We start from the raw sequence: 23,591 nt of genomic DNA, 5'->3' as shown, positions 1-23,591 counted from the left end.
AGAATTCATTACAAACTGAGACACAAAATTCCGATGATAATAAAAGTGAGGTAGCTAGCTTTGTGGGCCCTGTAAGTGAAAAGTGGTCCAAGAAAATGCTTTCTTGGACCCTGATGGTAATATTTTCAGTGATCTAGCTAACTATGTGACCCATAAAAAGTGTAAAATAGTCATGAACCTTGACGTGAAGTTAATTAAAAGGTAAGGTAACAAGGTATTGAAATTTCATACGTTTACAAACCGTAACTTCATTCAGCTTATGTGTGTTTTGTAAATAAATGTAAGCGATGTGATGGAAATAGCTCTTGGCCACTTTAGTTTTTTAGAAGTAGTCCTTAGATAAAGAAAGGTTGGGGACACCGCTAGCGTTAGCTGGTAACTTGAGGGAAAGAAGCACACCCATTGGTTGTTGACAATGTTCACGTGATTTAACTTCACTACCAAGACTATAAACTTAGGATAATATCAAACACATTTGATTTTGTCTGACAGTCTTTTAACGAAAGACTGTCTGGGACTGAGTTTTATGACCTTACACCAAACGATGGAGACGACGGGAGCGTCCCGACTCTAGCAAGACTCTCAGGATTTCATTCAGATATTGGAAATTAGCCTGAGACAGTGGAATCCCTTGAAAAGTTTGTTTGATGTAAGGTCGGCATTACACAGAAGCAGACAGAATCATAGTGAATGACCAGGCAGACCTGCAGTTGGAACCTTCTTCTTATGTTTATTGAACTTTCATTACATTGTGTAAAAAAACACTGGAGTTGACGACTGCAGCTCTTCTCTCTCATAGCAGCAAGGTATGTAAATCAAATCAGGTTATTCTGCCAGACAATAAATAATCTGCCTCTTTGGATGATGTCAATGTTTATAAAAACAACAGATAAAAGCTGCAGCATTCATTTTTATTTCACACAACCTGTAAACACACACATATATATATATATGTGTGTGTGTGTGTGTGTGTGTGTGTGTGTGTATGTATGTGATATATATATATATATATATATATATATATATATATATTTACATATATGTTTATGTGAATAACTTTGCCCTATATTTATAAAAAATACAACAGTAGTTTGTAAAATAGATTTGAAGTAAAATATTGAGAATTAGCAGAGTCCATCATTGTCACATGGATGGCATCGTTAAAATGCAACAAAACCAACACGGCTAGACTGCGCTCCGTTTTTTTCCGGAACTTCCTCAGCTCACGTGGAGTTGCGTTTTTCTCAGCGTCAGCACCGATGTCTTCATCTCTGCCGAGTGACTTTTACTCAGAGCAATGACTCCGTTTTCCCATTATAACACAACACACAGGTGGGGGGGGGGGGGGGGGGGCATTGTGATATTACAGGCAAGTCTGTAAAAAGACTACAAATGTCACAGTACAATAAAAAATATATGTAGCTATATATAGTACAACCAGGCACACGCTCCCAACTGTTCAGCTAAACTGGATACTTTTGTATTTACAAATGATACATTTTAAGAACTAGAAAAGAGGTCTGTAGCACCTTTTTTAGGAGCTTTAGAAGTATGTTAGCAGCTTGATCCAATACCAAAAATATATTGCAGTATTGCAGTGTTTCTTTTACATACACATTCAATAAACGTTCACTGGTACCACTGAAGCTTATCAAGAAGTTTGACATGGATTGCTAAAGGTCTGGGCCTCTCACTGAAGAGCATATCCTGTCTCCATGGTCACCACACTGGGAACCTGTGGGAGACATTCCCCCCCACAGTTTAGCTTAGCTTTAGAATGGTGAACTAAATCTGATTGAGTGCGTTCCATTGGCACTCGGAAGACGTATATGTCAAAGTCGGAGACACCCCCTCCCCCCGCTGAATTTCCGAGCTCGGAAGTCGGACAACCTCCGAGTGCCCCGGGCTCAAAATCGAACATGGCTGCCCCTTGCATCAACAGTTGTGAAAGCTGTACTAACCCGGGCTTTAAATGAACTGCTTTGCTAGCAGATTAGTTACTAGCCGGTCATATTTTCCACCAGCCACGTTTGTTTGTTTTCTCCCTAACTAACTTTACGGTTTGTCTTCTCCGTTTCAGTGGAGCTCGTAGTCGATACCGCACGCTAGGCACGTAGCCGACGCTTGTACAATGTGTCACGACATAAGTGTTCATGGGAAATGTAGGATTACTACAAGCAGCGTTGCCAGAAAAAGATTACGTTCCCAAACCAAACGCAAACAACACCGCCCACATTTCTTGGCGGAAAACAGACTAATCCTACAACCTGACACATGGTTTCTGCAGCCGGCCGGTTCAAACAGACACAGTGTTGTTTGCTTCATTCATCAACGGCCAAATTGGCTAGTAACTTTACAACGTTTACAAAGTTAATTTTCGCACGCATTTGGCGGGTTGGTGGATTGGCAAGTGTCAATTTAAAGCTGTGGTAGTAACATATTATGTCTTATTTGTTGTACACACAGTCCTGTCCATATTCTATCAGTGGACATGTTACGCTGTTTGTATGCACACAAAACAGTGTCATGGATTGTTATCAACTGGTATTGCTAACAATGGCTAACCTGGCTAGAGCTAGAAACCCCACAATGAAAAATCCGACTTGTAAATGGAACGCATTCAACTCGGGTGTGACGTCATTCCCAGCTCCGGCCTCCGAGTTCCGAGGTAAATGGAACACACTGAGATACCAGATTCCAAATCTGGATCTGCTTTCTCCAATGTGTAGAGTTTTTGTTTTTTTCTTTCAACTTTTTGATCTACAGTTTTTATCTTTTTCTTTTATTCTCCCCAGATCAAATCCCTAGATTATTTCATACAATCCACACAGTATGAGTTATACATCGAGTTCAGACTGCAGTTCACTGATTGGAAAAAAAATTGGTTTTCATCCAACAGCTTTTCAGCCAGAAACCACTACGAAATCAAGTAATATGTTTTTCATATAATGTCACACTGAGGTCAAAGGATGATAGAGGAGGACAAAACCACCCTAGGAGTTATTAAACATACAGTATATCTTTATGTTTTTCTTTTTAACAACTAATGAGAAGATGATATAATTAAGTGCTATAAAATCGTCCATGTTAAGCTTCATTATTGGTTGTGCTCTCACCTAAACCAGCGGTTGAATAGTCAAAGAAGGCCTTCTGAAATAGGCCAACAATAATCTGTGTTTAAGGTACATTGTTTGTTAAAAAAAATTCAATGAGATACACAGAACACTTGTGCAAGTAAAGCAAAAATGACACTTTGATAGGAAAAAACACTGTCAAAATTGTACCTGTAAAAATAAAACATTTGATATTGTATTTACATGTTATTGTTCTCTAAAAGAGCTAAATATATCATCTATACATTTGTAATAAAGGTTTTAAACAAAAAGGTATTGGGAGGAAATAAAGGCATTCAATTTACAAAAAAGTGCTATGATTACAACAACAAAAAAGCAGCTTGCTAACATCTCTTGTAAAAACAACAAACCTTCACAAGATACAAAATATATAGCAAACTTCCATAAATGCTTTGAAACATTACACATTCAACTCTATATTTCACATAACCCAGAACAATATTGGGTCCATTCATGTCTCATTCAGGAAGAGAAAGGGGGAACTTAACACTTCTAGTTCATCATCATGTTTTGAATTTCAGAGCACAAAAACAATATGAGTATGTGAGGTAAATAATAACACTATTGGGTTATATATGAATCAAACATTTCATGGAACCAAGATGCACCATCTGTTGACTGCTGTGGTGGAGGGGAAAAGGGAAAGGTGCAGGCTGTACATTTTTGCCATATATTGAAAGTATTAAAAGTGTCCAAAATAATGTCTATTTTGCAGATGAAATATGTAATTATTGTTTCATGAAATAGTATAAATCAGATAACATCTGGCACAACCTTTGTGACTTTTCATCCTTCAGTTGCCTTGTTGTTATATGGCTGGGTTATTAATTGACATTTTTCAGTATGTGTCAACATGATACCAGATTTTTGATACTTCTACCAAAACAATATATTAACCAAGTTTGTCTACAAAACCTTGATTTCATTTTACAAAAGAAGCAGAACTGGACTCAAATGTTGAGCATGTATGTCATTCTTGGGAACCTTGGGAACACTAAAGGTCCCCTTACTAGAGTATGGGCTGCCCTTTAAACAGCATCTCGCAGCCTTCATCAGAACATTGAGTTTGCTGAGTTTGTACGGAGTTTGTTCACTTGTCATAGTGTGACTTAAAGGGTAACTACCGTTGTTTTCAACCTGGTCCTTATTTCCTATGTTTTTGTGTGTAAGTGACTGATAGGAACAACAATCTTTGACATTGGTCCGCTTTTAAGCGTGAACTCTGTAGCCACAGACCGGGCTGCTATGTAACCCTATGGGGCACATGTGCATCATCAATTTAGTCCACTAAAAGTGCTTTATTTGCCACTGAAAGGTTCAGATTAATATTCTAAGTGTCTGACTACATTATGGAAAGGATCCCTACAGATATATACCTTTTTAAAACCTCTTAAAGACCTTTCTGTTTAACCAGTAACAGCTCTGAGGTCGCTAGCGCTAAACCCACCAGATTCCAATTTAAATATCAATACTTTTAGCGTGTATAGAGCCAACATATTTTCACATGTAAATCAGTAAACTATGTGTTTATTTCAACCAAAACTACAGTTGTGATGGTTGGAAAAGTGGAAAGACGACCCAAAACGACTTTTCATAGTTTGATTTCGTTTCTGTCGACTTTGAATGAAGTGTATTTTACGATGCTAAAATGAGTCTGGTAGGTTTAGCGAACACAATTTCGTGCGATCTCTCTTAATACCGGACCAATGTCAAAGATTGTTGTTCCAATCAGTCTCTTAGACACAAAAACATAGGAAAATAAGATCCAGGTTGAAGAAAACGGTAGTTACCTTTTAGTATGGGATTTTGGTCACATGATCAAATATAAATGCCAAATGTCATCCAAACGTATAGCAACCAAACAAGAACTTTTTTACAACTCTGAAATTGAGAAATAGAGTTATAAGTGTGCATCCTTTCCATTTATAGGGAGTAGGAAGTAGCCAGCACCTAGAGTAGGTGTATTTGCCCTCAGTTTTAATAAAAAGTTTGATTAAAATCAGGAAGTATTGGGTCAAAGAAGAAACAGCTTTCAGTACACATTAGGGTATTCAGTGCTAGACAAACATTTCAGTCGATACCCAGCTCTACTTTGCTGCACGGTGATGGATGTAATTACGGTCATTGTATGAGACGTGAGACCAGGCCCATAACCCCATGACTAGCAACAGCTGGAAAACACAGTAACTGCAATAGGACTGCCAACTAAGCCAAAGATAGCCCGGTTTGTGACCTCAGAATCCTGTATATTACATCATTATTTGGAGTTCGCTACGTAGACCTTAGCTGTAAAAGTTGTAAAAGCAGCAGTTGCATCTTTAAAGGTATTTTTGTGACCTCACAAATGTTTACTGTCAACCCAGAATGAGAAAAGTTTGCCCAGGGTGAAAGTTTTAAAATTAAAATAAAAGTTTTGGATTTCCCCCTTAGGTTTGCATAGGGAATGCTATGTGACCGGATGACAGAGTGACATATGGGGCGCTGAAGTCACAAATGAGGCTAACACAAACTGATGACGTGTCAAAGCGATGCATCAGTGCTCACTGTTGTTTACTATGATTCTGTTAACATTTTGTTTACAAAAATATCTCCTGAACCTACATTTTCCAATCAATAGACCCACTTATTTCACAGATGTATTCTGTATCTGCTTGATCCAACAAAGCTGTATAATGTTTACACAGTCCAATATTCAAACCCAAGACTGCATGTTTTCAAGGGCTATCCAAAGATTCCAGCATGTATCTTTGGAAATGTTGAGATTGTGTGTGAAAGGTTATCCTATGGGAAACGATGTATAAAAATATGATGTGCATCTGTTCCAACGCAGCCATTATTTGAGCCATTTTTTTCCATATGTTCCACATTTAAATCACAGCAAACAGCTGTTAACAGTTAAAATAAGGCACAACTTCTGCTTGCAATGTATGATTTGAATATGATTGTGTCCATACTGATGATTGAGCAGTGAAGCAACTGTGCATGACTTAAAGGGTAACTACCATTATTTTCAACCTGGACCCTATGTTCCTATGTTTTTGTGTCTAAGTGACTGATGGAACAACAATCTGTGACATTGGTCCGGTATTAAGAGAGATCACTGCAGTCTGCAGCGGCGAAACAAGCTACAATGTAAGTTAATAGGGCAATTTTGCAGCTTGTATTTACTTTCACAAAAGTGCTCGTTTTGCCGCTGACAGGCTCAGATTAATATTCTAAGTGTCTGACAACATTATGGAAAGGATTTCTAAGGAGGTCGACCTTTCTGTTAAAGAGCAAGATTAACACGTTAAAACGTCCGCAAAATTGCGTTCGCTAAACCCACCAGACTCCATGTAAATAAACAAAACTATGAAAAGTCGTTTTGGGTCGTCTTTCCACTTTTCCAATCATCACAACTCTAGTTTTGGTTGAAATAAACACATAGTTTACTGATTTAAATGTGAAAATATGCTGGCTCTATACACGCTAAAAGTATTGTTTTTTTAAATGGAGTCTGGTGGGTTTAGCTCTAGTGACCTCAGAGCTGTTTCTGGTTAAACAGAAATGTATAAAAGAGGTTTTAAAGGTCTATCGCAGAAAGGATTCTTTCCATAATGTTCTCACACACTTAGAATATTAATCTGAGCCTGTCAGCGGCAAATAAAGCACTTGTAGTGGACTAAATTGACGATACACATGTGCCCCATAGGGTTACATTGCAGCCCTATATGCAAGCGTTCATGCTTATTACTGGATCAATTTCAAAGATTGTTGTTCCTATCAGTCACTTAAACACAAAAACATAGGAAATAAGATCCAGGTTGAAAACAAAACGGTAGTTACCCTTTAATGTTGCGTTTGTGTCTGTGTGGACTGGTTGAGGCACTGACTGTCCATCTGAGATGAAATGCAGCTACTGCTCATTGCTTCTCTTCACTACTCAAGACCAACCGTCAACCTGTTTCATTAACAGTAAATGCCATGCTGGGTGGAGCTCTGCTACATACAGCTTTCAACTTTGCTCTAAATCTCTTAATTAACAAAAAGCCTAAGACAAGCTCGATGGTTTGGTTGGAGGAGGAAGCCCTGACTGACTGCAGAAAAGAGCAAAAATACAATCTGAAAATGTTAAAGCAACATGATGTAACTGTTTTACCTTAAAACATCAGCCTCAATATCAATTTAATGTCGCACTTGACTTGTAATAAGGAGAGTGGTGCCTCTGTTCACACTCTGCACCTCGAACGCCTGTTATACCATGGTCTGGGTGAATACTCAATTCTGACTGGCTGTAGGGTGTCAGAGATTTGTATGTATTTTGCCGATCTCTGCTTATATTCTATATGTAGCTCTTGGTTCAAGAGCAGCTCGAATATTTGGTAATCGGAGCACACCTTTTGTTTTATTTGCCATTAATCTGGCAAATGCTAACTTCACTTTTAATGTGCATATTGATTGTGCACTTGGTCGAAACTAATGTTTTCTTTAAATATGAAATGTTTAAGTTGGAGTACATTATCTTAGATTGTTTATGCTTTATCATTTGTGAGATGCTAGGCAGAGGGCGTTTTTTTTTTGTTTTTTTTTAGTCAAGGGGGTATGGCGGTAGCCTGGCTCTTCCCTCCTATGTACTTCCGCTCAATTTTCATTTCCCTTCAGTACTCCATCTGGGTTTGCCGTATTCTTGGGTTTTCTCCGGCAAAATCTTTACCGGTCCAATCAGTGAAAAGAGGGAGTGACTGAGAACGATGACGTTGAGGACGTGCACTAGAAAGATGCGAGCTAAGCCATTCGGTCCGTTGTGACAACGCTACCGAATATCCAGAAGTTAAAGCCAGAGTAAGAACAATCTTTGCTGAGTTGTGTTGGGGGCCATGATGTTGTGGCCCTCCTCCCCACGGGGTTCAGGAACAGATTGATTTTCCAGCTCGCTCTGTTAGTGGTGAAGGAGTTAGCTAAGGGGAACGCTAGCGATGCTAATGCTAAACATAAGCCGATAGTTGTCGGTCTCCCCTCTTGTTGCACATACGCATGACATACGTCACGACCAAACGTTAGCGATTGGTTATGGCAGATCCAATAGTTTTAAACTTCAACAGAGTACCTGCCTTCAAGGAAGTTAACACTTGTCAATGGAGAGAGGCCAGACTCTCTGGACTAATGAAATGGACCAGAGTCTGGTAGGACAGGCCAGGATGGAGGTCCAGTGAAAATATGAATTAAGCTATGGAGACCCTTGCCTTTTTAAAAAGAAAAGTGTTAGGACTCCTACCCATCCCAATCGTTTTTGTAGATACAAAATCTGCATTTTTGATGGTTAATTTTGCATACCACCCATGCAATGAGCCTTTATGATACATACTGTACAATACAATTGTACTAGGTAGCACACATAAACACTTAATGACTTGCAGATGTAAAATCAGCTTTCTGCATCTTCGCATCCGGTCAATAACTAACTTTTTTTTGTTTCAGTCGCAAACAAGGTCATCTAACTACACTTCTTAGAAGTTTGTCAGGAGTGTGACGTTTGATAAAATACCTGTTTTTATTAACTTAAGGCACAATGACACAATCAATCAATGACACAAGCAACAGCTCAGTAGCCATGTTCAAAACCACCAGCTGTGACACATTAAGCCTGCAGTAAAGATAACTGGACTGGGGGGGCTGACAGGGATCCTTTCAGCTAGCTGACTGGGTAAGGCTCCTCAACAGTGAATGGCTACGTGTGTTTGGGTGTCGCAATTCAGAGCCTAATTTATGGTTTTGTGTGTGTGTGTGTGGATAGGGTGTTTAGGGGGGGAAATTGTAAAATGACAGCCCTTGGTATCCATATAATCTCCATATTGAAATGATGCAACACGTTCACATTCTCACTCCCATCACGTAACCTGCAGATGCTTGGTCAGGTGCCTTTGACGTTGTTATTAACACTAAAAGTCTCCTTTAGCGTCATATCTAAACACGCTTGGTCGGGATTCTTGGCGCTCTGGGTCGGGACGTACCCAGTAACTGACATGCGGCACAATAACAGGACAGTTAGGTTTAGGAAAAGCTGGTGGGTGGGGTTAGTGACACGCGGGACAAGAACGTAGGTGGAGCGTTCAATGCAGTAGGCTGTGAGAAAGTGAAAATGGAACTGGTGAGCAGAAAAAGTGTTGTTTGGCAGTACTTTCAGTCAAAAGAAGGCCATTCAAGTCCAGCTACATGTTCAATCTGCAATGCCAATTTGTCTCGTGGTGGCGAGGACCCTAAATAATACACAACATCACAGCTGTTAAAACATTTGCGTATGAAACATCTGGAAGAATACGAGCTGAGCATGAAGGAATCTACAGACAGCAGCCAGAATGCAGCAACTTCAGGTACGGCAAAGGAAGGACAGTCACAGCTAAAAACTGGTGTTAACCAGACAGTCCCTCTCCCGGGCCGTCAGCCGTTCTCTCGGTAAATGAGTCTCCCTACAGCAGGAGCGAAACAAACGTTCGCTTTCTTATATCACCCACCCAACATGCCTTCATCATACACTGGTCAGTGAAAATTTGCCAAACAAAATTGTCACTCAGCTGCCGATAGCGATGTGCTTTCCTACGATGTGAAAAGAGCGTGTGAATTCAACATTAAGTTGTTACATTTAACTATTTTAGAGGCTGTGGACGTTGTTTACTTCATTAATGTATTTACTGTGTTAATGGACTGAGGATGGGAGGAGGATTCAGTATTCGGTTTCGCATTCGGCAGAATCTTAACCAGTGGATTCGGTATTCGGCCGAACCCCAAAATTCTGGATTCGGTGCATCCCTACTTCATACTAATCATCTTATAGTGCAGTGAAGCTGCTGCTCTGCCCGGTGTGTCCCATACAGATGCTGAAGGGTGCTTTTTGCGTTGTATCTGACGCTGAGAGACACTGCCTAAGCGTCAGTATTTTACGAGCTGGGAGTGAGAACGGGTTGAATGATGAGATGCGTCAGTGCCCTGAACAGTCTACAGTAATGTTTCAGGGGAAAACTAACTCCAAAGACGCATCACGTCAGCTTTCATAAAAATGTCCCCACTGTTGGAGAATCAAGATAAAGCTTGATGAGAAATTCAACCAACTACCAAAATGAAAAGTGAAACTGTAATACTGTTGCTCAGTAGTTTCTTGAATGAATGAACTTCTGCGGTATGGATTGATCAAAAGGACCAGATGGATGTTTTGCATGTTTTAGCCTTTTTTACTTTGAGTTTGAGATATTTGGATTGAGTTTTCCCAAATTCCAGGAAGCCATTGTTTTCCTATCATTTCACTAGTTATTGCAGAGACTTGAAATCGGGTTGTGTAATCATCACAGTGAACGTTAGGTCTGCTGCTGCTGACAAGGTGACCGCGCACGTTACTGCATAATGCAAGCGCATACATTACAATGATAGTACTGACAAAAATACAAGCAGACAAGATCACTGTAACGGATTAGCTGACTCCAGTAAATAGATTTCCATACAGATTAGAAATGAATGAAACACAATAGCTGCTTGGAACATTGCAAAAACAAATCTCCAAAAATTTGGTATGCTTTGGAAAATGGTCAGCTGTCATTAATGGTATATGATGTATTAAATAGATGTAAATGGGCAAAAGACATCCCAAAACTACAGTTTGGTCCCTACAACAAATAAGAAAGACGTAAAACAACAGTCAACTGTGATGACAGATGAAATCACAAAGTTCAAAGTTCTGTCCGAAACAGTAACATACATCCCAAAATCTTCTTACTAAGGCCAATCTATTCTAAAGCATGGGGGGGTTAAGTAAAGAAAAGAAAATGTCACTGCAATCAAATGACTATTGGCATCCATCTATGTGAAAATTCTCCAACTCCCAAAAGACTTAATCATGTTTAAACTGACACAGCAAAGCCATGTTCACATTATTATTATACGTGTGTGTGTGTGCTTTCTTTCAGTGCTGATCACCTTGTGTTTATGTATGCTCATGTTGTCATATGAAATGGACAGAAGTGCTAATATCTTCAAACACGTGTAGCATCTTGTTTCATTGTCTGAGGGGGTGGTTGTGTAGCTCAACGTGTGTGTGTGTGTGTATGCCAGGCCCAGCACGTACTGGATCACTGAAAAGCTTGGTGGAAGCGGGGCAGTGTAGTGGGTGTGCTCAGGTTGGATATGAAGGAGGAGGGCAGCCTTTGAAGCGGAATCTCTGCAGCCTCCGGGCCTTCGGGAGGCTGGGGGGGAAGCTGGACCAGAGGAGTCGGCTCTTCGTTGGGTGGATAGGCGACGCCCTGCCCCCCACTGCTGCCCCCTGCCTGGCTGTATGGGGGACCATTGAGTGGCAGGAAGTTAAAAAGCTGCGAGAAGTCCATCAGGGAAGAGGATGAGGCCAGAGAGTCGCCTGTGGCGGCTGTTGCCATCGGGGTGGCCATTTTGGACAGGGACACGCCCTCGCTCACTTCCTCCAGCACGGCCACTTGAGGCTCCAGCTCCAGTTTGGAGGAGGAGAGTTGCGGTTCCTGGGCTGCAGAGGACGAGGAGGGCATGCTGCTCTGCAGCTCCATCAGGTAGGTCTCCAGTTCTCCCTTTAGATTCTGTTCCCGCTCCTGTGAGACGCTGTATGAGGTAAAGTTGGAGCCCAGTGGGTACTTAAAAGAAAATGAGTGTGTGGGGGTGGGGAAGGGCTCTGTGTCCAGGACGGGGCCCGCGTACATGTTGAGCTGGTGCGGCCTCGTTGTCAGCATTCCCGGGAGCTCGTCCTTGATGCCCCCGGACGCCATATCGTAGACAACGGGCTCCAGCGAATCAGCTGGCTCAGTTTTGACCCTTAGCAGCTCCCGTGCGTGGCTCTTCTTCACGTGACGTGTCAGGTGGTCCTTCCTGCCGAAGCGCTGGGCGCAATACTGACAGAGGAAGTCCTTACGTCCAGTGTGCACCACCATGTGGCGCCGCACATCTTTACGGGTGTAAAATCGCCGCTCGCAATGCTCGCAGCGGTGCTTCTTCTCTTTGGTCCCGCCGGAGGACTTGCCAGCATGTGTTTTGAGGTGCTCCAGAAGGACCCCGGTGCTGGGGAACGGCTGCAGGCACACTTGGCAGGTGAGGTCTCCGCTGTTGGCGGCGTGGAGGGCGAGGTGGCGCTTGAAGCCCAGCTTGGTGTTGTAGCTCTTGCCGCACTCCTGGCAAGTGAATGCCTCCTTGTAGGGGTCGTGAGTGTGCAGGTGATTCTTTAAGTGATCCTTGCGGTGGAACATTTTCTCACAGTATGAACACTTGTGGTTTTTTTCTGGCGAGTGAGTCGCCATATGCCTTGGAACACAGACACATTCTATAAGCACTCAGAATTGTTGCAATCACGTTTTAAGTAGTAGGCATGCGTTACATCACATAAACACAAAACCTGGAGAGAAAAACTAAACTAGTATGCATCAACACAGCATTCTGATTACTACTGTGCACTACGTTATGTTACTATGCCCTGCTCGGCTGCGGCCACACTGGCTTCCGATAGCACCGGACATTTAACAAATGAGCAAATGAACCACTTAGACCAGTGAGTCCAGCAGATTGTGTGCAGCGTAAAAAAACAAAACACTTTCACCCAGGAAACGCTCGTTCTATCCTCAGGAGTGTTTAAACCACGATCTTTCTCAAGTTTCTCCTAAACTTAACGAGTCATTTTGGTGTCTAAACTTCACTGTCTTCGCTGCATGACGCTCACTTTTTCTGTCTAAACTCCACTTCCACGGCCCCTGAAAGCACCATCATCTGGTGGTGCCTGCAGCCGGCTCACAGTCACCTGTTGGCGCCTAAACAACTGCTGCTGGTAGCCGGCGTCCCGGAGCTCTGTAGCAGCTAAATACAACCAGCAACTGCTGCTCGGATTTCGTTCTATTGCACTATAGACTGTTCACATTACAGCACTTAACTTAGTATCTATTTTATGTATATAATATATGGTCTATTGGTGAAGTAGCATTGATTACTTTGGGGGGGTAAATTTTGTCTGCTGAAAATAATTCAGCAGAGGCAGGGATATGTAGACCAGAAAGGGGGAAATCCCACGCATCCCCCCAAATTGCACCCTCTATCTATCTATCTATCTATCTATATATATATATATATATATACAGTGCTAAACATAAGTGAATACACCGTTGCTAAAGTTGACTAAAAAGAGGAATACAAAATCATCTTTTGGAAAGTGATCTTAATGCCTTAATTAAAAACATGAGGAAAAATCCAACCTTTAAGGACACCAATTTTCTTGAATAATGTATTGTAAATAAATAAATGTTCTTCCTTAAAATACAGGAGGCATAAGTCAGTACACTCCTATGTTAAATTCCCATAGAGGCAGGCAGATGTGTATTTTGAAAGGCCAGTTATTTCATGGATCCAGGGTACTATGCATCCTGATAAAGTTCCCTTGGCCTTTAGAATTAAAATAGCCCCCCCCACATCATCACATCCCCTTCACCATACCTAGAGATTGGCATGGTTGTATTTCAGTTAGCCTAATAGCTGGTTTGATTTGCATTGCATGCCCCCTGTATTTTAAGGAAGAACATTTATTTATGTACGATACATTATTCATTCACAAAGAAAATTGGGGTCCTTAAAGGTTGGATTTTTCCTCATTTTTTAAATTAAGGCATTAACATCAATTTCCAAAAGATGATTTTTTTTTATTCCTCTTACCTTAACTTTAGCATGGGTGTATTCACTTATGCTTAGCACTGTATCTTTAGGTGTAAAGAGAAAAGCAACATGCTGCAGCCTGCTGTGCCCTGCTGCGTGTCTGTACCGTAGCAGCTTGTATTTGGAGACGAAAGCCTTGGTGCAGTCGGGGTGGGAGCAGCGGTACGGTCTTTCTCCTGTGTGAGAGTACGAGTGCACCTTCAACTTCTCCAGACTGTTGAAAGCCTTCTGACACTCCTGGCAAGAGAAATTCTTCTTGGGCTTCCCCTCGGCTCTCCTGCGCCTCCCGGGGGGTGGCGCGAGCTTGGTTCTCTCCAGGAGGTGGTCGCGGTGGCCCTGGGTTCCCGTGGCCATGGCACTCTAGGGCTTAGCAGCTACATGGACAGGGGTGCAGTGCCCAACTAGTACTGATGCAATTGTTCTATCCAGTTTTATGTGCTCAACACTGCCCGGACTCAGGGGCCTGAGAAAGAGAGAGAGAGAGAGGGAGAGAAAAGATTATCTGAACGGTTCAGTTTCAGGTTGTTGACCGAGTTGCTAGCAGTACTTAAGAAACTAAAACCTAAGTCATAAATCGACTGATGTGAGGCCCATCTCACACAACAAGTTCAACTTAATCTGGCCCTGAGCTCATAGCATCCATGTGACCCACGAGGAGCTCTTAAATACAAGCAATATAATCAGAAAGCCGGGGTCTTAGTGTGATACCTGTGGGGAAATTCGATTAAAGCAGCAGATGTCTGTCTGTCTGTCTGTCTGTCTGTCTGTCTATCCGTCCATTCAGACGGTTCCTGCTGCCAAATAGAGAGGAGAGAAAAAGTAGTTCATGTCTGATGAATCAGAATCAGAAAGGGTTGTATTGCCAAGTACTTTTTTTAACACATACAAGGAATTTGTTTTGGTGTTGTTGGTGCACGTCACACATTCTCTAGATGGAATATTAAACAATATAAGTATAGGTATAAACAATATAAGTATATTTACACAGTATGTATTAAGTTAAAAATAAACAATAAATAAAGATATAAATAAAGAATAAAGAGCAAAGAGCATTACAGCAGAGAGAGAACAGTGGCATGAAGGTGGAGAGTCAGGGTGGGGTCCGGGCCTTGTTAATAAGGCTAGTGGTGGAGGGGGAAAAGCTGTTCATGTGACGTGAGGTTTTGGTCCTGATGGACCTCAGCCTCCTGCCAGAGGGGAGTGGCTCAAAGAGTTTGTGTCCGGGGTGGGAGGGGTCGGCCACAATCTTTCCAGCACGCTTCAGAGTCCTGGGGGCGTTCAGGTCCTGGAGCGGCGGCAGATTGCAGCCAATCACCTTCTCTGCTGACCAAATGACACGCTGCAGTCTGCCCTTGTCCTTGGCTGTGGCAGCAGCGTACCAGATGGTGATGGAGGATGTGAGAACAGTCTGCCCTTGTTCTTGGCAGTGGCAGCAGCGTACCAGATGGTGATGGAGGATGTGAGAACAGTCTGCCCTTGTCCTTGGCAGTGGCAGCAGCGTACCAGATGGTGATGGAGGATGTGAGAACAGTCTGCCCTTGTCCTTGGCAGTTGCAGCAGCGTACCAGATGGTGATGGAGGATGTGAGGATGGACTCAATGATGGCTGTGTAGAAGTGCACCATCATTGTCTTTGGCAGGTTGAATTTCTTCAGCTGCCGCAGGAAGTACATCCTCTGTTGTGCTTTCTTGACGAGGGAGCTGATGTTCAGGTCCCACTTGAGGTCCTGGGAGATGGCAGTTCCCAGGAAGCGGAAAGACTCCACAGTGTCAATTGTGGAGCCACAGAGGGTGGTGGGGGCAGGTGGGGCTGGGTTCTTCCTGAAGTCCACGACCATCTCCACTGTCTTTAGAGCGTTGAGCTCTAGGTTGTTTTGCTTGCACCAGGTCACCAGGTGGTCAGCCTCCCACCTGTAGGCGGACTCGTCACCATCAGAGAGGAGTCTGATGAGGGAGGTGTCGTCCACAAACTTCAGAAGCTTGACAGACTGGTGACTGGAGGTGCAGCTGTTGGTGTACAGGGAGAAGAGCAGAGGAGAAAGAACACAGCCCTGGGGCGATCCGGTGCTGATGGTCTGTGAGTCGGAGACGGGTTTCCCAGCTTCACATGCTGCTTCCTGTCAGACAGGAAGTCAGGCACGCCTAGCTGGGAGAGTTTCTCCTGGAGCAGAGACGGGATGATGGTGTTAAAGGCAGAGCTGAAGTCCACAAACAGGATCAGGTTCCTGCGGAGTCCAGGTGCCGGAGGATGTAGTGGAGGGCCAGGTTGACTGCATCGTCTACAGACCTATTGGCTCTGTAGGCAAACTGCAGGGGGTCCAGGAGGGGGTCGGTGATGTCTTTGAGGTGTGAAAGCACAAGGTGCTCAAAGGACTTCATAACCACAGAGGTCAGGGCGACGGGTCTGTAGTCGTTAAGTCCTGTGGTCCGTGGCTTCTTGGGACAGGGATTATGGTTGAAGTCTTGAAACAGCCTGGCGCGTGACATGTCTCCAGTGAGGTGTTAAAAATGTCTGTGAACACTGGAGACAGCTGATCAGCGCAGTGCTTCAAGCTGGATGGGGAGACAGCATCCGGTCCAGCAGCTTTCCTGGGGTTCTGACTCCTAAAGAGTCTGTTGATGTCCCTCTCATGGATGGAGAGAGTCGTCACTGAGGTGGATGGGGGGGGGGGGGGGGGGACCTTTATGGAGGGCATTGGTGGGGAGGCCCAGGACCCTGCTGAGGTGGGGGAGGTGGAGGTGAAGCACAGTGGCTGTAGCTGTAGGGAGGTGTCGTGGGGGATGGTGTCAGGACTAGGCCTGCACGATATTAGAAAAAACTTACATTGCGATATTTTTTCCCCCTGCGATATATATTGCGATATGAAAAAAAGACACATTCTTACAAGAGGACATAAATAGCCCTATTTAGAAATACTAAATCATTCTCAACTAGTGGGGTGATGTTGTAGGGGAGAGCATCTACAAACTAACAAAAAGGATACACACTCTTCAACAAACTGTGTATTCAAGAGCACTTAAATCAGTGTAAATGAGGTTATACCAGAAACAGACTGCTGTTGTAGATTAGTGTTACGTTTCCAGCGTCGCAGCTCCGAACCATAACGTTAGTTGGGACAGACGCCTTGTTTCTTTAGGCTAACTATGTTAGCTTTAGCCTGGCTAGTAGCAGCTTTCTGCGGTGAAAAATGGCCGGGAGATGTCGTGATTACGTTGCATTAATCAGGTGGTTTAGTTTGTCTTTGCAGCGAAACACACAAAACACTGACTACTGGAGCTTCACTACATGGAAAAGCATGTGCATCACTGTGTCAGCGGCAGCTTCCGCTTACGGTACTTTTCTACACACGGGAGAGCCTCACTTCCCATAACAACCCCCCTCCCCCGTCGGACTAACACATGACCACCTGTCTTAAAGGGGAAGGGTCGGCCGGTAACAATCATGGAAAAGGAGAACGGTGAAAGTTTACTTTTTTATCAAGCAGCAAAGAAGTTGTGGTGTCAACATCGCAACGTCCTGCGATGCGACTATCGCGCATGCGCACATTGCGATGTAGACGATGAAACAGAATATCGTGCAGCCCTAGTCAGGACTGTCCTTTTGTCTTTCAAAGCGACAGTAGAACTCGTTCAGGTCGTTGGCTAGGTGTCGGTCATTGAAGGAGTGGGGGGTTTTAGGCTTATAGGTAGTGATCTGCCTAAGTCCTTTCCAGACAGTCGCAGAGTCATTCGCTGAAAACTGGCGTTGGAGCTTCTCAGAGTACCGTCGTTTAGCCTCCTTCACTGCCTTGCTAAACTTGTACTTGGACTCTTTAAATCTGTCTTTGTCCCCACTCCTGAACGCCTCTTCCTTAGTCAGCCTTAACCTTCTGAGTTTGGCTGTGAACCAGGGTTTGTCATTGTTGTAACTCACCCTGGTGCATGATGGAACACAGCAGTCCTCACAGAAGCTGCTGTATGACGTCACAGCCTCTGTGTACTCATCCAGACTGTTGGTAGCAGTCCTGAACACATCCCAGTTAGTAGAATCCAAACACGACTGGAGATCCTCCACAGCTACACTGGTCCACTTCCTTGATGTACTCACTACAGGTTTGCAGAGCTTTAGTTTCTGCCTGTAGGCGGGGATCAGGTGAACCATGACGTGGTCAGAGAGTCCCAGTGCAGCACGGGGGGACGGCGTGATAAGCATCCCTGACTGTGGTGTAACAGTGATCCAGAATGTTCTCCTCTCTGGTCGGGCATTTAATATGCTGTCTATATTTAGGAAGTTCATGAGTGAGGTTCCCTTTGTTAAAGTCTCCAAGGACAATAACTAGGGAGTCCGGGTGGGTCCGCTCCACACTCAGTATCTGGTCGGCGAGCATGCGCTGTGCGTCCTGCACGTTGGCCTGCGGTGAGATGTAAACACCGACCAGAATGAATGAGTGGAACTCACGGGGTGAATAAAAAGGCTTACAGTTTATGATGAAATATTCCAGGTCAGGAGAACAATGCTGCTGGATCACTGTCACGTCGTTGCACCAGCCGCTGTTGATGTAGAAACAGATTCCTCCACCTTTAGTTTTGCCGGAGAGGTCCGTGTCTCTGTCCACTCTGTAGAGCTGGAAGCCTGCCAGCTGCAGCACAGAGTCCGGTATTAATCCACAGAGCCACATCTCCGTGAAGCACAAAACAGCAGATGAAGAAAAGTCCCGGTTTCTCACCAACAGCAGTTGTAATTCCTCCAGTTTGTTGGGCAGTGAGCGCACGTTAGAGAGGAATATTCCCAGGAACGGTGTGCGTAATCCTCGCTGCCGGAGACGCACCGGCCCGTTTCCCTCTCCTCCGACGTTTCGCTGCGTGAGCAAAGGTGAGCGCACCTTTGACCAGAATGTACAAAATTTCCAGTGAAGGGAGAAGAAAAGTGGGAAATAAGTCTGATGGTGTTGTTCCCCTGAAGTTCACGAGCTCTTCACTGGTGAATGAGATACGGGTACCATCGCAAGAAACAAAGTTAAAACACAAAACAAAACAGAGCAAACCAACACACCGTGTCACCACTCTGCGGCGCCATCTTGCATGACATAGAGCACATGAAGTTTATGTGCTCGAAATAATGCATTTATGACTTCAATAGTGTGAGTTTATTCATTTCTAATAAAAAAAAAAACAGCAGGTATATGTTTTATTTCCAATTATTATCAAAAAGTCTCCTACTAGTCTCAGCTGTAGTGATGGAATAATAGCATCGACACCGTCAGGACTCCTGTTAGTCGTCAGTGTGGTAAACTATCTGATTTAAACTCAGACACATGGAAAGCCTGGAACAACAAAAGGATTCTTCTGAAGTCAATACTTTTGTCCCTGTCAGGATCCTGTAGGCATGACATGGTTAGGTTACCATGGTGATTGACCCGGGTTAAAAGAGAGCCTGCTTTGTTAAAGGGTAATATCGGTTTTTTTTTTTTTTTTTTTTTTTAACCTGGACCATTTTCTCCATGCATCTGTGTCTAATAGACTGATGTGATCAAAGATTTTTGAAATTGGTCCAGTATTGAGCGAGAACACTGTAACCGGCTGCCGCAAACCGGACTGCAATATACAGGGCTGTAGTCAAGTCCACCTGTGTCGAGTCCAAGACAAGTCCAAGTCTAGGACTAATCGAGATTGACAGCCATTCTCCACTGGGCGCGTCTGTGCAGCTGCGTTCAGGTTTTGTTCCGTCCTCCGCCACGTGCAAGACCACACCAGCAGCGTCTCAGAAGCGGAGCGTCTTGCCTGCCCGTTTTACAGATTTTATTGTCTCTACCAGTACTTTACAGAACAATCAGGTGTTTATTAAGCTAGTATCTACCTTCCACTCCAAGCTCTCCTACAGTTAAACTCCTTGCCTTATCTTTTCTGGTGTTGTCCTGATATCTGTGATGTCGTATTATGTTTTCCACCTCTGAGATGAATCTCTTGTCGTCCGTGGTGTTGTAGAGGACATATAAACGATATTGGGGGGTGTCTTTGGTAAACTGACTGGATGCTCTCGCTGTTTCACTTCCTGCCCGGCTGTCTGAAAGCCCTGCGTAGCTTTAGCGGAGCAGAGAGCCGCTTCACGCACACTTCAGGACGCCCTGTTGTGCGGCTGGGGGAATATCAAGCATTGTCTTGAATGGCAGCGATTGCACGCGGGGCTGTCATGTACGCAGCACAGACCCGCCCGGTGGAGAATACCGGTGACTCAAGACCAAGTCCAAATGAGAGACAGTCATGGCAAAAATAATCCTGAAAATTACTGATGCCTGGATAAACATCAGGCATCAATAATTTTCAGGATATTTCAGGTATATGATGCAGCCATGTTTATGTCAGGTGACCAATGTCAATGCCTGTTCTAGATGGATTTTGAATTAAACCAATACCGGTTTTCTCAATGGGTTTGTTTTGAAGGAGAAAGTAACTTTAGAATAAAAGCATATAGTGCTGGACTCGGCCGAGACCAACTACAATATTTGGCGAGTCCAATGGCCGAGTCCAAGACAAGTCCAATACAATAGAAAAACGTCTTGAGTCCGAACTACAGCTCTGCTTCATACACACCTGTGTCTGTTTGCACTTGTATAATTTCTCCTACAAATCCTGCCAACATATTTATCCACTTACATGTCACGCAAGCACTGCAGCCACAGCCTACGCTCCCAAGCCTTTGTTACCTTCAAGGTCCCATCGGTTCGTACAGCGTTTGGCAAAAAAGCCTTTCGCTCTGAGTCTGGACTCAAGTACTACAGCCCTGGCAATGTAACCCAATGGGGCAATAGTGCATACTCAATTTTTGTCCACTAAAAGTGATTGTTTTTGCCACAGACAGGCTCAGATTGTTATTAAAAGTATTTGATAACATTATCGATCTCCCGAGGGGATTTATTGACTGAAGACAGCGGCATGGAGTGTGGAACGTGAGTCAGGTGAAAGGCGTTCTGGGAGTCTGTTGTGAGAGAGGCAGCAGGCGGAGAAGGGTGAAGCAGCTGCTGCAATGCTGATGTTGTCAGGAGTGGGACCTGTTGCTGCCTGATATTAGTGGTCATGATGTGCAGGGGCGATTCCAGGATTTTTTAAGTGGGGTGGCACAGGGGTGGCCCAATAACCAGTCACGTACTGCAGCGTGCAGTTCAGCGTGGCGCTGACTCGCGCAGATCACTCTCTTTCAATAATCAATAATAATCGATGCAAGAGCAGCCTACTTCCTTGTTTACTGCTGCAATGAAACGCTTGGTTACACTCTAACCTTGGTTCTTTGAGTTTAGATTCCAGTCAGATTTCTTAATTGAAGTTTTCTTTAAAATACTGTTACAATCTTATCGCGTCTCGTTCTCATGAACCCAATCTCGTGTCTCGTCCCGTCTCGTGAGCTGGGTGTCTCGTCACACCCCTATTCATTATTAATTTCACTTGGTTTCATTTTAAAGGTGCTCTAAGCGATGTTGGGTGACGTCACTTCTTGTTGATGTTCGAAGTATTGTCAAATAAAACTGAGGCTAGCTCGCCCCTCCCTCCTCCTCACCCCGTCCCCTCCCCCTCCCTTCCGTACACTAACTCCCCAACCCCCACCCCCAAATCCTTTGGTGGTGCAGGTTGGCCAGTTTGTTTTTGTTGCCGTTTGTGGAGCCTGGGCTGTCTACACAGCGTGACAGTGTTTTCAGGGGACAGGCAGCTGGCGGATAGTGAGGAGATGTTTTTACAGTGTGTTCAGGGGACAGGCAGATAGCAGATAGTGAGGAGATGTTTGCTGTATGTGACAAAAAATGTTGTAGCCTAAAAAAACGTGTGACATCGCTTAGAGCACCTTTAAACCCATTTTATTGACCCTTTGCACGTGACGTCACGCTCCACTCGCGCGAATTATGAACGCCATGACGGACGGCGGAAGAGCTATGCTGTAGATGGACGGCAAGCTAAACTCGTACGTTTTCGTTCGTGTTTGTGTTCTCACATTCACAATCTGCAGAGTAATCCTCACCAACACAAGCATGTGTATGTATTGCCTTTCTGTTTTAAATGAGTGATAAATAAAATTATCCTCAACCAGCTAGCTGCCGTGCTAACCAGCTGTCCTGCTAACAGGTCCAACCCGATGATGACCCACATAACTAGCTAACATCGGTTATTCACTGACCTAGCTACATATCCAAAAAAAGAAAGCCGTTCCCTTGATCATTTAACTTAACACACATACAAAAAAATATCGGTTAAATTAAAGATGACATGGCACGGAAACTAGCTTCAAAAAAACGAGTTAAATGCGGGTCTGCGGAGCTCCTACCCCGGCTAGCTGACGAGCTAGCTGCAGCTAGCTTTGGACTGCTCGCTAGCTGCTGCCCATCGCGTCGTAATATCCACCGGTCAAATCTAAACATAGGCTACACAGCGAATATAATCACAGATAAGAAGATGGCTAGATGTTACAATTATGTGTGGTTACTACTGATCATAGACACTCCGTGATTTACTGCATGGATTAACGTGTGATAGATAATTAATGACTGCACTTCCCAGAGCTGGGATGTGTTCAGGCATCCATTAGCTAGGAAGTTGCATTGGCACACCCAGTGAACAACGGTATGTGGGTAGCCACGACCGACCATGTCCTCTAAAAACATGGGCTACGTGTTATATAAATCTTTACTTAAGTAAAGAATAGATGTTAATACAAAATAAACCCTAGATTGATGTCTTATCTTTGCCATTATGAGGTACCTCCCCCCCCGCCGTTAGCGTAGCATCGCGTACCTGTAACCCAGCCAGCTACAAAGAACTGGGTAAGCATCCAGACTTTTAAAAGCTTTGAGATCAGCACCAGTATATGGGGGATACCCCGTTTACCACATAGTGGTACAGATCAGCACCAGTATATGGGGGATACCCCGTTTACCACATAGTGGTACACATCAGCACCAGTATATGGGGGTACCCCGTTTACCACATAGTGGTACAGATCAGCACCAGTATATGGGGGTACCCCGTTTACCACATAGTGGTACAGATCAGCACCAGTATATGGGGGGTACCCCGTTTACCACATAGTGGTACAGATCAGCACCAGTATATGGGGGTACCCCGTTTACCACATAGTGGTACAGATCAGCACCAGTATATGGGGGGGGGGTACCCCGTTTACCACATAGTGGTACAGATCAGCACCAGTATATGGGGGGTACCCCGTTTACCACATAGTGGTACAGATCAGCACCAGTATATGGGGGTACCCCGTTTACCACATAGTGGTACAGATCAGCACCAGTATATGGGGGGTACCCCGTTTACCACATAGTGGTACAGATCAGCACCAGTATATGGGGGTACCCCGTTTACCACATAGTGGTACAGATCAGCACCAGTATATGGGGGGTACCCCGTTTACCACATAGTGGTACAGATCAGCACCAGTATATGGGGGGTACCCCGTTTACCACATAGTGGTACAGATCAGCACCAGTATATGGGGGTACCCCGTTTACCACATAGTGGTACAGATCAGCACCAGTATATGGGGGGTACCCCGTTTACCACATAGTGGTACAGATCAGCACCAGTATATGGGGGGTACCCCGTTTACCACATAGTGGTACAGATCAGCACCAGTATATGGGGGTACCCCGTTTACCACATAGTGGTACAGATCAGCACCAGTATATGGGGGGTACCCCGTTTACCACATAGTGGTACAGATCAGCACCAGTATATGGGGGGTACCCCGTTTACCACATAGTGGTACAGATCAGCACCAGTATATGGGGGGTACCCCGTTTACCAC

The 23,591-nt window shown here is 44.1% G+C and overlaps 1 protein-coding gene across 3 annotated transcripts in view; it reads right to left on the bottom strand.

Moving 5' to 3' along the window:
* Positions 1-714: 714 nt before the first annotated feature.
* The window catches only part of plag1 (pleiomorphic adenoma gene 1), a 41,254-nt gene continuing 18,377 nt past the window's right edge, over positions 715-23,591 (bottom strand). Inside the window, exons 1-4 of one of the 3 annotated variants that reach the window (XM_078280364.1) lie at positions 14,868-15,292; positions 14,520-14,605; positions 13,918-14,274; positions 715-12,419 (exon numbers count right to left, since the gene is read on the bottom strand). In XM_078280364.1, coding sequence (XP_078136490.1) covers positions 11,231-12,419; positions 13,918-14,165 — 1,437 coding nt within the window. In that variant the 5' untranslated portion in view covers positions 14,166-14,274; positions 14,520-14,605; positions 14,868-15,292 and the 3' untranslated portion in view covers positions 715-11,230. Of the gene's footprint in view, positions 12,420-13,917; positions 14,275-14,519; positions 14,606-14,867; positions 15,293-23,591 lie in introns of those variants that run through there. The other 2 variants (XM_078280365.1, XM_078280363.1) reach the window with 2 other exon arrangements.

Source organism: Sander vitreus, chromosome 22, assembly GCF_031162955.1.
Source record: "Sander vitreus isolate 19-12246 chromosome 22, sanVit1, whole genome shotgun sequence".
NCBI lineage: Eukaryota > Metazoa > Chordata > Actinopteri > Perciformes > Percidae > Sander > Sander vitreus.
The sequence above is the reverse complement of the archived record's forward strand: the minus strand, read 5'-3'. Positions and strand labels throughout refer to the sequence as shown.